This window comes from Catharus ustulatus, chromosome 9 (genome assembly GCF_009819885.2).
Source record: "Catharus ustulatus isolate bCatUst1 chromosome 9, bCatUst1.pri.v2, whole genome shotgun sequence".
NCBI classification, from domain to species: Eukaryota; Metazoa; Chordata; class Aves; order Passeriformes; family Turdidae; genus Catharus; species Catharus ustulatus.
In genome coordinates, this window is record NC_046229.1 from 25,290,220 (window position 1) to 25,303,706 (window position 13,487).

The 13,487-nt window shown below is 39.3% G+C and overlaps 1 protein-coding gene across 11 annotated transcripts in view; it reads left to right on the plus strand.

Annotated features, from left to right (window-relative positions):
* The window catches only part of RC3H1 (ring finger and CCCH-type domains 1), a 58,285-nt gene that overhangs the window by 26,185 nt on the left and 18,613 nt on the right, over positions 1-13,487 (plus strand). For 10 of the 11 annotated variants that reach the window (XM_033067562.2, XM_033067564.2, XM_033067568.2 and 7 more), the window contains exons 3-9: positions 5,073-5,193; positions 6,392-6,631; positions 7,752-7,927; positions 8,750-8,950; positions 9,989-10,121; positions 11,628-11,746; positions 12,829-12,941. In XM_033067562.2, the coding sequence (XP_032923453.1) occupies positions 5,073-5,193; positions 6,392-6,631; positions 7,752-7,927; positions 8,750-8,950; positions 9,989-10,121; positions 11,628-11,746; positions 12,829-12,941 (1,103 nt within the window). The remainder of the gene's footprint in view (positions 1-5,072; positions 5,194-6,391; positions 6,632-7,751; positions 7,928-8,749; positions 8,951-9,988; positions 10,122-11,627; positions 11,747-12,828; positions 12,942-13,487) is intronic. The other variant, XM_033067565.2, reaches the window with a different exon arrangement.

The window sequence follows — 13,487 nt, forward strand, 5'->3', positions numbered from 1 at the left end:
CCTGTCTAGGACAGGGAAACAATTGCTATTTTCCAATAGACTGTGTAAGGCCATTTTTAAAAATCTTTTTGCAGAAGAAGGCTCGCTTAAGGACAGATTAAAAAAAAAAAGGTACTTCAGACAAACTAGTGATTTTGAACTGTCCCACTAAGAGAGTGCACTATTCTGCTGTTTCAGCAAAAATGGTCTGTGAGCAGCAATCCAGCTTTCAAAGCATGAGCAGTGTCAACTTCAGTTGAAGCCAATTCCATTTGTTTTTCCACTTCTGGGTTTAGTTTTAGGAGCATGTATGTGTCATTAGTATCCTTTAATCTCCAACAAACCTCTTACATATACCTTAACCTGAGTCCACAGAGACCTGTGATACTTTATTTATAAATGCTAAATTCCAAAAAAACAGGTTCCATTTTGGAAGGAAATACAGTAAAGCCCAACTAAAGCTTTTATCTGTGAGTGGGAAGAACAGTTTGTTCTTTTCCCTTTGGAGTGACTTCTGAGGAATTCACACATTTATACTTGTTAAGTGCTTTTTTGCTGGAGGTGGAGGAGGAGACCAGGCAGTTTAAAGAAACAAATCTATTCTGCTGTGACTGGCAGCAGTGACAGGATTCCAGGGCAAGTCACTTTGGCTTTTGCACAAATACAGCGAGTGAAATAAGCAGGACTGCACTTCTAGGGAAAACATACTGAATTTGTCACACAGTCACCCAGGGAAGCAGTAATGTATTTCTGACAGTTGCATTGTCTCTCTGGATAGATTTTGTCACTCTAACAGTGAAAAGAGTTGGTTTCTTACTTGAATTACGCTCTTTCTCAGGTTTCCCTCTCCCCACCCCTTTCTGAAGTGAAACTCATTGCCCAGGTCATAGTCACTTTGGTGTGTAAATCAGCTGTTGCAGATTCAGATTTCTACCTGCTCCCCTGTAGCACAGTACAAATCAACACTGTATAGAGGCTGTTCTGGAAGGCAGTGGTCAGAGAATCACAGAATGGCTTGGGTTGGGAGGAACCTTAAGAGCCATCTCATTCCAGCCCTGTGTCATGGGCAGGGACACCTTCCACTAGACCAGGTTGCTCCAAGCCCTATCCAGCTTGGCCTTAGATACTTGCAGGGATGGGATTTCCACAGCCTCTCTGGTTAGGTAGTTCAGGCTATGTGTAGGTAAATTTTGCGACATAAAATGAGAGGAGAAAAGAGGTCACAAGGGAAAGATGAGAATTATTATTCCTGGGAAAGCTGGATATAGCCAAGTACCTAAGCAGGAGCTGTGAGGGAAGGGAGACACAATGGCCTGGGACATAAGTCAGCAAGGCATTCATAGGATACCTTGCTTCTTAGACTTCCTGGATAAAGGAATCACTTAAGTTTGTTTCTGTAGGAATAAGGTTTTGATTTTTAGCTATTCAAGCATCCAGGTATTACTCACTATATGTAACTATTTTAAGCGTTCACCTGGCAAGTGTTTTGAAGGTACCTAATGATGGATCTGTCATCTAAGCTCTTCCCTCATGTTTTTTTAACCCGTGAAACAGCAGCATGCACATTCCAAACAGGTGATGCAGAGTGGCAGAAATGTCTGTGGTGCTTTAATTTTGGCATAGTCTCCTGCTGGACGTGATAAATACAATTCTAGACATTGGAATTGTACATGGCAAGGGACTGGGTGATCCTAACTCACAGACCTTTCAAAAGGGGAAAAATGCAAGTGCAGAGCTATTAGAGGCACATTTGATAATTTATTTTAACTTTTGATGAAATGAAGTGCCACAAAAGAGGAATTATCTGTGAAAAAGTTGTCTTCAATGTAAACTTCTGAGGAACTAAAGATGTTGGGTTTGGGTTTTGTTTGTTTCTTTTGGCCGGAAGCAAATCATTCATTTGCAGGGAGGGGGAGGGAAATATTGCTAGAAACAGTTTTCAAACCATACAAAAAGGGGCTTGGTCTGTTTAATGTGTTCTCATTCTGTGTAATTAGATGTCTAATGGTAATTACTGACAACTCAAGCTGACTTTCTTCATCAAATTGCACTTAAATCGCCAATTCAGAGTCACTGCCTGGTATGAGATGATGCTTTAGCATTCTTTTCCGGTCCCCTTCCTTATGCTGTCATAACCTGTCTCTTCCCACAGCCACAAGCCATGCTGATGGGTAACATTCCACTGCCAGTCATTGCCAAAGCAGATAACATGCAAAACCATCACAGATTTAAGGCAATTAAACATCTGAGATCATTTTTCCTGTCCTGTTCTCATCCCCTTTGGGAGGTGTTGATTACATGATGTGAATATATTTGCAGTGGAAACTGTCATAAGGGTGTGATGTCTGAGAGAACGGAATATGGAATGAGGGTGAAAATAATGAGCTCACTCTGTGGGGCATCTATTCTGAGGCTCCTGAGAGGCATTGTAAACAGCAGTGACCATAGGGTCATGCATGCTATTAAAAGGATATTTTGGGAAGGGGAAGTGAAAATGCTTTCGAGTTGAATTATTTCAGCAATTCCATGATGGAGCCAAAATAAAAATTCAAATTTTCTGTCACTTTTATGAATTATGCCTTTATGATTTTTCTCTTGGTAGATGCTATTCTTAAAATTATTCTAATCTTAAAATATTTAAATAAGTCTTGGAAGTGCATATAATAAAACCAGCAAAATGAAAATTACTTGTAAATTTTATTGTGAGTTGCACTGCATGAGTGAAGTGCGTGCATGAGAAATAAATTCTCTTCTCCTGGACACTCCTGAAAACCACAGAAAAATCATGTTGTTTTACTCTTCAGTACTACACTTACTCCAACTCCAAATAAAAGTTTAATCTCTTTTGGGCTCATTTTCAAACAGTACAATTGTATAAAGCATTTAGATTTTTACATTGAAGCTTCCCTTCAAAAGAGAAGGAATGGGAGCAGTATACAGATAGTGTTTGAATAACTTGATTAGCTCTTGGAAGTTTCTCTCTGCTAGCTTTTCTGTGGGGGAGGGGGGAGCTTTCTGTTAGTTGCTAGACGGTCCTTGTGTCTCACTGGTGGAGTTGTGCTGTGTCTGGCATTCCAAACCACTGCTTTGAATGTGTGCTAAACCCACTTCAATTCAGGGTGGAAATCCAGGGCTGAACGTGGCTTCCTGTCCCGTGTCTGTTCCGAGCCCCCTTTGTCTGCTGGGGGTTGCAACGCTGCCATTGTATTTTGGGTTGTGTCAGTGGTGCTAGATGGAATGCTTGCAGGAGCAAGGAGGAATTTGTACAAAATGACGGCAGTAAATAGGGCAGAGGCCGTGCAGTGTCCGGACGCATGTGCTTGAGATGTGTAATCTGCTCAGTAAGGCCGTTCTGCTGTGTAACTTCCCTGGCAGAAGCAGACTGCTAAAATGGCAGTGCCTTTGAAAAGGAGGTGTGGAATATTCTCTGAATGTGCAGGCAGATAGTGCAGGAGTTAATAATTGTTTCCCAAATCCCAAGGAACTCAAGGCTGTTGTGGTAGTTTACAGCTTACCATTCTAACGTACAGAGTTGCCAAATCCCCTTTTGCTGAAAATGTTCTTGCTTACAGACACAAAAATCTTCAAACCCAAAAGCCAAAATACCCTAAACAAATGCTGGCGCAAAATTAAAACTTGCAATGTTCTGTGGAGTTTTGGTTAACTTCCATCAGTGATAAGTATTGAGGCTAACCTTGACTGAACTTGGACTTTTCTCTTTAGGATGAATGAAAGCCTAGATCAGACACAGCCTCTGTCTTGTTTATGTTAGTCTTGGGCTGATACTATGTTAATTGCAGCCGATACCTTGCGTTCTGAGACTTTTCTTTGTTACCTGCTGGAAAAGCAAGATAGTAACTTCTTATTTTCCTCTATGTGTCAAATGAGAAACTTAGCTGGGTGAGACTTGCCTAAGCAGAAATGTGATCGTATGGCTGAAACATTGCTTGCTATCAAAGCTGTTCACATTGGTGATGACAACCATATACTTATGTGTGTGTGTATATATATTTTATATATATTTTCTACTTTTATTTGGTGCTGCCATCACAATGCTGCTCTTGCCATAGCTGGGTTACACATGAAGGTAGGATCTGTATTTAACTGCAGCATTAAAGGCTTTTACTTTAAGATTGAAGGCCTGGGTTGGTCCCTGTAAGCAGCTTTGTGGGATTAGCACGCTGTTGTTGCCACTGGGATGGGGATTGACTTGGAAATAGAAATCTGAGATCTATTTGCACTTTGACAGCAAATACAAAAAGTACTTGTGCTTAGTCTCCAGAGGAATTCCAATTCTCTGTGCTGTCATATTGGCTTGACTGCTGAACAGTGATGTTGAGAAGTGTTAGTACAGTGTTCTACTGCACCCTCAAATTTGAAAAAAATTCCACAATTTACCAAGAGGAAAGTAGGAGCAAAATTATAACTTGCAGGGTGGTGGTGCAAATCCCTTGGAAAAGTCCTGATTTCTGGTGAACGTATGGAAGAAGAAATAAATGGCAGGTGACAAAAAACCAACTCAAAACCCCAAGAATTGGCCTCTATCATCAGATAAATACTCACAGGGTGTGTTCATATGCACTACATAGGAGAACTTGGTATGCTGCTTTGTAACTGGATCTAGTCAGACACTGTTCAAAGGGTGTCTTAGTGTATTTGCTGCTAAGTCTTTCTTCCACTAATCTTAAGTAGCTGCAGTCTCTTATCCCTGGATGATTTTAGAGCTCTGAGGCTGTAGATACAAAATTGTACTTACTGGAAGACCAAGATTCTCATTTTTTTTTCCCCATGAGTTTTTTGACCAATCAGCTTTGGGGATGTTTCAACGTGTTCTATTTTAGCTTCTTCTGCTTCATTTCAGCCACTAAATAAAAGAAGTCTGTTAAACATAAATTCTGTCTTTTTGTTTTCATTTTCACTGGAGTTTTTAATGCTATTTGTTCAGTAAATAAGCTGAAAAAATGCTAAGTAATATGGAAAAATGACAGGAGGAGAACAAAACAGGAAATGTGCTGTAGTAATAAGTGTTTATAAGCACTGTTGCCACTTATTTATGCGTATTCATAGTAGGTGTACATGTCATCTCTCCTCAGGTTCCTGAGCAGCAGCCGATTACTTTATGCAGTGGAGCTGAAGACACCAAGCATTATGAGGAGGGCAAGAAATGTGTGGAAGAATTGGCATTGTACCTCAAACCACTCAGCAGTGCAAGAGGTAGTTTCTGCATTGCTTCCTTGGAAAATGAAACTGAAAAACCCAAATGAGATGCAAAACAAACTACCCAAATTATTAAGCTAGTTTGTTTGAAAAAAGGACATAAATCTAGTTTAGAAACAAATTAAAACAAATTTCTTAAACATTAAAGTTAAGTTTTCATGGAGGGGAGGGGGATGAAGAACTGAAAGGTGCAAAAAATAATTCAGAGAAAAGGCTGAGGTGTTTCTCCATGGCACAGTGGGTTGAGACAAACTTTGATTTTATGTTTGCAGAGTAAGTAAAAATAGATTATTTTACCCTTTTTTTTCAGTTCTGCTTTATGATAACTGTAGTGATGCAGCTGTTCTGTAGAGGATGAATAAACTGATGAGAAAATTACTGCACATAAGATGGATAAGGAAAATTATAAGTAATACATTGTTTGTACAAGGTCATATACAAGAACTGGGTCAGTTGGGGTAATTGTAAGTTAGCAAACCTGCACTGTGTTGAAGAGTATGGATTTTATATATATTACATGTGCTGGATTTGGACAGTCTGTCAGCCCAAGTAGTGGAGGTTGAGCATCATGGGTGTTAGGTTATCAATTTAATTTTTTTTGAGAAACTGTCTTAGTGTTTTGTGGCCAGTGCGATGTGACAGCAGTGTCACTCTGGAATTGGTGGCCCAGTGAACAAGCTCTAGCTGTAAAGCAAACTCAACATGGCAGCTATATGTCTAGTGAGTCACTTGTTCCTTTAACCTGAGTTAGGTGGCTCTCAGCATATTTATGATTCAGAGTTTTGGCACTTAATTAAACATCAGGACTCATGTAAACTCTAAACCAAAACAGTGAAGGTACCACGTGTAGGCAAGAAACTCGGTGCGTTGTGAAAACAATCAAATGTCCAGGGGATCCCTAAAGTCCACGAATAAGGGTTGGACAGGAAATCTGTATGGGAGGGTGTGGGAGGGGCTTCATTAGTGGTTCCATCATCTTAAAAAACCAGATCAGTCAATCACAAGGTTAAGTCAGAAAACTGCTTTTATTGCCAAGTGAAACAAGTGAACTTCTGTTATGTCTTGACTAGTATTCCCTTTGACAAAATGGACACCAGGAGAACTAGGTTTGCACTTTTCCAGTACAGTCACTGAAGATAGGCACAAGGAGGGGATTATGAGGTAGTTTATTGTTCTGTTTCATTTTGTTTTGAAGGTGTGGGTCTTAACAGTACTACTCAGAGTGTACTGAGTCGTCCCATGCAGAGGAAACTTGTGACATTAGTCCATTGCCAGCTGGTGGAGGAGGAAGGGCGGATCAGAGCCATGCGTGCAGCGCGGTCACTGGGTGAAAGAACAGTCACAGAGCTCATTCTCCAGCATCAAAACCCTCAGCAGCTCTCCTCCAACCTCTGGGCTGCAGTGAGAGCCAGAGGGTGCCAGTTCCTTGGGCCAGGTAGGTGACATCACAGTATCATTGCTGTACCAGAAGCAATTTAGAATTGAGCCGTTGATAAATGACTGTCCAATTGCCCAAGTTATTTTATTAAGCCTAATTTCTTAATAGTAGTCTTCAGAATTAATTATGTATCTGTTGGACTGGTGCTGTTGCGTTTTCTTGTATTTTTAATTCTTTTTCAAGTCTTCTGTAAAATTCAGAAATCCTGTTCTTGTCATAGACAAATGACCAGTTGCTTCTCACTTGCTGTTTCTTGAAGAGCTTTCTAGAAAATATGAGGTTACTGGAAGTGACTGGCATGGCCTCTTTTCCTCCTCTAGGGCAGTAAACATATGAAACAGTTGTGGGGATAGATTTGTGACAGTTACATGTACGCATCTTTAAGAAGTTGGGCATTTATAAATTAAATTCCTTTACTTAAAATACTAGAAATAAATCAATGTTGCTAAAAAAAAAAATGAAATCTCATTATTTAAAATGCAGATTTCACTTGTTGAGTCTTGAAATATGAAGCCAATTTCTTAAAAAATAGTGGAGTTTCTCCCAACTGAAACAGATGAAGACTGATTTTGAGATACTGACTTTCATACCACTTCAGGGAAGAGACATGTTGGTTGCATAGCAAAATAGCACTGCTGCAGCCTGGGTTGATTGGTGTGGGCACTCTTTATTCTTTTACTTGCATGGAAGTGAACCTTGCTCTTCCTTAGCTTGTCAGCTTTTTCTTGTGGCATAAATGTGGGATGTAGGCAATACACTTTGAAAACTCATATTAATGATCAAGAGATGTACAGACAGGAATTTTCTTATCAGATGATACCCAAAATAGATGTTGTTGTACTTGTGGTAGTAGTAATAATAATATTAATTCAATATATAATAAAAAATTATAATAATGATAATAATAAAGGTAAAAAGTCCTGTTTTCCCTAGTCATGTTCTAGGAATCTGGAAGGGTTCCTTCTCTCTTCTTGCTCATCTCCCTTTTTTCTCTTGAGTTTGTGTGTCTGTTGGTTTTTTACCTGTTATCCCAATTGTAGATGAACAAGGAACTGCAGAAATTTTGCTTGGGCTTCTCTTATCCTTTGTCTCTTTTTCTGTTTTCCCTGACTCTCAGCAATGCAAGAGGAGGCTTTAAAGCTGGTTCTGCTGGCTTTGGAAGATGGATCTGCTCTGTCACGAAAGGTCTTGGTTCTCTTTGTGGTGCAGAGACTGGAGCCACGATTCCCCCAGGCTTCCAAAACTAGCATTGGGCATGTTGTCCAGCTCCTTTACAGAGCCTCGTGCTTCAAGGTAAGAAGATTCTGCCCAAAGGTTTTGTAATGCTATGAAAACCATTGGTTTTCACTTTCAATTTTCATTGTCCTGTAGCATTAAATGTGATTAAATATATGTGATTTACTAGAGAAAGTATTGCTCATTAAGTCCCACATGAATTTAGAGAGTTCTTTGTCATTCAGTTGTCATGGCAGTGTAGGCTGAAACATCAACTTGAAGCTGTGAAGTTAGGTTTTGCCTCTGTCCGGTTTCGTAGAGGCACCATTACAAAACCTGGATGTAAGGCAGCATACTTGCCTTCTTAGAAGTGGTTTAGAGCCAAAAAATCCCGAATTCTGTTAATACAGTTGTGGTGTGGTTATAATCAAACACATAGGAGACTTTTGGGTGTCAGCTGTATGAAGAAAAACTGCTTAATGTACTTTACAGTATTTAATATCTGTTACTAGATGTTCAACTTAAATGTCATTCACTCTTGCTAAATAAGTAGAAAAATACTTTGGTTTTGCTAATTGAACCCTCAAACAAAATCCTGCAATGCAAACAAAATTTTTTGATTGAACGTTTGGATGCTGTAAAATCTTCTAGGAAGTGTGACACTTTGACCACTATGTGAGTCAGAATCTAAGTAAACAATGTTTTAAATCCATTTTACAGCAGTTCCACTCCATGAAGTGTGTTACTTTAGTAGGAACTGGTGTCCACTGAGTGGTGTCATAACTGATTTAAGTTTGAGAGAAGGACTTAGTTGGTGACTGAAGATGTCACTTGCCTCGGACTTCACGTAATCTTGGGCTTATCCTGCTTAATTATATTTGGCTCGTTTCTCCTTCCTAGGTGACCAAGCGAGATGAGGATTCCTCCCTGATGCAGCTGAAGGAGGAGTTTCGCACTTACGAAGCTCTGCGAAGGGAACACGACTCCCAGATCGTTCAGATAGCCATGGAGGCAGGTTTGCGCATTGCGCCAGACCAGTGGTCCTCGCTGTTGTATGGAGACCAGTCTCACAAATCCCACATGCAGAGTATCATTGACAAGGTAAAGCCACCTAAAATCAGCCCAGTCCATCTTGTTTGCAGCTGTAGTAGATTTAAATGTTTGTAACATTCAGCTTGGACTTGCCCGTTAATCATTTGTCCTGTTTCGAAATAACAATTTGTTATTTCAAAACCTGCTATGTCTAAATAATTAGAATATATATTTGTAACTTAATGAATCTTGCTCCCTCTGCCATCCTGACACTTTTGCTAGTTCACTTCTTTCTGCAGATGGAAAATCACAAAGTTTAGCTAAATAATTGGGGGATGACCTCTATGAACAGCTGATAAGTGCCAGTGTAATGACAGAAACTAATGGTCCATGTTTCCAGGCAGGAAGTTACTGCATAAGTTGGAAAAAAAATGAGTCCCCATGTCTGTGTCTGAAGTAAGACAGAGAGGTGAAAGCACATTTCATAAATAAAATACCTAAACTCTGGAAATGCCCAGATGTCTCTGTGTTCAGAAACAACATATTATAATTGAGGTTTTAGATTAGGAGGCACTTTGTGAGTGCCTAGATTAGGTGGGAAGAGCTGAACCTTGTTGAATGGTTATCGAAGCTGTGAAACAACTGCTTTGGCTGCTGTGCAAGAGGATTAGCCTCAAGATAACTTTATTTATGCCTTTGCCCACCTTTTGAAGTGTCCTTTCAAACATCTCCTGAAGGACCTAGGTGGAATTAACAGTTTTAAATACTGGAATTATGTGATGTTAGAAACAGAACATTGCTAACTGTCTTTTCCTTCAACCATCTTGTTCTTTATTTTCTGCTTACTGTACTCAGTTTAAAGCAGGACACAAAAGAAATGGCTACTAGAGATAATATTAACCTTTATTTTGTCTATTTAGAAGAGTAATTTAATGCAATGTCAAAGAACTGTGCATTCTTAATAGAAAGGGTTCACTGGAATGGGCTTCTGTGAAAGATGTTTATCTCCAGTTTTGAGAGACAGTTCTTGTGAGCCTGTGGAGCAGCCTTCAGAAGCCATGAGGATTGCTATGCCTGTAGAAAGTTAATTATGATAATTTTTTTAAGTTGCAGACCCCAGCCTCGTTTGCACAGAGTGTTCAGGAATTAACTATTGCTCTTCAGAGGACTGGAGATCCAGCTAACTTGAATCGTCTTAGACCTCACCTAGAGCTCCTAGCAAATATTGATCCCAGTCCAGGTAAATCTGGATGTTTTTATGGAAACATTTAAGTTTGGCAAGATGGGCTTAACACTGTTGAAGGACTGAAAGCTGATCTTCAAGTGTAAGGAAACATCCTCCTTACTCATCAACTTAAGAGTTTTGGATTCCAAAGTATAATTTTGATAGATTGAATAGAGAGAAGCTGGGTGAAAGTCAGTCTAGACAAGAATGATTCACTAGCCTACCGAATTTAGTATTTTTCTTGTTCATATGTAATTCTGCAAAACTAGGAAAGAGTCTGGGAAGATAGTTGGAAAGAATTTAACCTAAGATGTTGACAGAGGAGAGAAAGATGGAAATAATTGAAAAAACCATCAGTGCTGTAAGGATGGACCACCTGAGGGGGTAGGGACAGAATAAAGTCCTATGCTGAAGTTTTATTTTATACCTGCTAAAATTTGCAGAATCAGTATTATATATCAAAGTAGTAAAAAGATACAAAGTATAACTGGAGGAGATGAGAAATTGTACCTCTTATTTGTTTAAACAAAAGGAAGTTAAACTTCCTTTTCAATGAGGACCAGTTGTACTTCACAACTAAGGGAGATGCAGTGCTTTCTCCCCAAATCTTTCATACTGGAACAAGCTGAGGACAATCCTGTGTACTGCAAATTTGTTTGCAAAAAAATTATATGGAAGGTGGCATCACTAATAGCCTCCCTTGATTTTTGTAGCCAAGTCTGGTCTTCATGGGTTTTTTTCTGTACTGTTGAGTTACCTAAAGAACAGCAGGGAAGCATGTTGAAGTACTTCTGGAAGCATTTAGTCCCTGTGAGTGGAATATAATGTAATTAATCCTGCTAAAGGTCTTGAAAAGCTCTTTGAGGTACTGTGCTTTGCAACAAAGTGTGCAGGCACACAGTGGGAGTGTCAGCTACTGGAACAGATTCAAAAACTTAGAAAAGTAAATTGGCTAAAAAGTGCTCCTATAGAATTGAGACTGTACAATTTATTCAGTGGTTTAGATGGTGGTCTGATTCATAGATTTGCCTTGTGATGTTTTTTCCACATGAGAGGCATTAATTTCTGTTGCTGTTCCACTTCTGTGCCTGTGTAATCAGGCCAGCAGTGACTGTATTCATACGGAGTGATTTTACCTCCAGAAGTCTGAGGGACTTTGAAGAGAGGGATTTTGAACCTGATGTTTTTCTCAATGAGAAGGGTTTGTACAGTGCCTTTACTTGGATTTTTTTGTCAGATGTGAAACTTCTTGTAAAAGAAAATAATTTCACATGCTAGCAATGATCTTACTGGCTCATTCGGTGTTTTGTGCTGTTCAGTCCTAAATTTATAGCTACATCTATTCTGTAAGAGCTAAATGTCCCAGAATTAAGGTGTTGAATGCTTTTTACCTACTGATGAAATGTTTTTTATAAAGTTGGCTAGTCAAGTTTTGTGATACTCAAGTGAGGTTTTGTACCTGCTTTTAGAAAATCCTTCTGATTTTTCTTTTCTATTTGGTATTTGCTGTCCATGCAACAGATGCTCCACCTCCAACATGGGAACAACTGGAAAATGGACTGGTTGCTGTGAGGACTGTGGTTCATGGCTTAGTTGATTATATCCAGAATCACAGCAAAAAAGGAACAGATCAACAACAGGTAAAAGCTAAATCATTTGGGAAATATGTATCCCTAAGTTTTATTGGCTGTTTCCTATAGTAGAGGTTTACTAATGTCATCTGGAAAGATTTGGTTTGACAAGGAGCTAATTGAAAAACATCACTGTGAGCCATATTTATCAAAAAAGAAACAGGAAAAAATGCAAAGCAATACATATTTACCTCCAAACCCTGTTGAATTGATTTTCATAGCTCACTAGGTTGAAAGGAGAACAGTGATCCAGCTGCAGGCTTAGGGAAATGAGTAACAACCTTCCTGAGCAGAGGGTAGGGAAGGAACACTGGGTGCTGCTGTGATTTGTGGGAATTTTTTTGGTTTTGTTTTAATGTCACCTATTTCAACCAGCTGGCTCTCTGTTAATGAAATCATCATTATACCTATACTTAATGGTCTGTCAAGCTTGAAGTTTTAAGAACAGTGCCCATGAAGGTAAAGTTACCTGGCAGCAGTGGCCAGTAAAAGGCTGTGTGGCTCATGTTTACTCTGCCTGGATTGTCTCACTACAGTAGATGGCAAAAAAACCCCAAACCAAACAAAACTAAAAAACAAACAGAAACCCAAAAACAAAGCAAACAACAAAAAACAAAACCTACAAAAAACCCCAACAGCTTGCAGGTGACTTCTTTCAGATATACACCTTTTGGCTTGTCAGAAAGCACGTTGACTTTTACAGACCTTTCTCTTGGTGGGAACTATTGATAGGGTATATATGATTATTGGTAATTTTTTCATCCTGTATCAGTTTTGTCCACTTAACTGCGTCCTGAAATGTACAACTGTGTTCCAATCAAACTCTCAAGTAAGGAGTTTGAATAAAAATGTTGTAGAAAACTGAGAGTTGACTTAGTTGTCAAAACATGTCCTCTTCAATCTGTTAGTTCTGTTGAAGAGCCAAATACAAGTACTGCAGTAGTTTATTTAATATCAGGTATTCCAGAAATACTTAAATTTGAGGAATTATCCACAGTCAGACGTCAAACCTTTGATAAAATTATGCATTCAGCTTGGTAGGTGCACTTTGATGTTCAGATCTCTCACCTGGTTTCCTTTAACCTTGTCAGCCCCCTCAGCACAGCAAGTACAAGACATACATGTGCCGAGACATGAAGCAGAGAGGAGGATGTCCCCGGGGGGCCAGCTGCACCTTTGCACACTCACAGGAGGAGCTGGAAAAGTGAGTGTACCTCTGCTAGTAGAAAGCAGTCTAGTCTTTGTTTTATCTTGTCTGTGAGAGTTATTTCTCATATCTAGGAATTAGAGGAAAGGAGGTTTGGTCTGCTGTTAAACTAGTAAGAGATAATGCGGTAAACTTGTAACAGTCATCTCTTAGGTTTTGGAACTACTTTTCTTCCATACAGCAGGATATTTGCTTTGTTCATCAGTAATGCAGCTCGGAAAGTTTGATGTCACACAAGTGTTATCCAAAGTTTCTGGAGCTGGGCTGTCTTCCCTAGTTAAGTGTGACTAAACATGCTGTGTGAAGGCATTCCCAGTGGCTGTTACTTGGGGGTGCTTCTTATCTTCCCTTTTTATTCAGGTCGGTTGCTGGCAGTTTTCCAAATGTAAAGAATGTGTTGCTAGCTCTCCAAAGAGCTAAAAACAAACTTTCCAAGATTTTTCCCTGCAACAATTAATTCTTTGTGCAATCTGTCAAAAAGTTTCATGCACGTACCTTCAATTGGTTACATCTATTGTCGTAGAGTTAAAAAATGATAGTCAT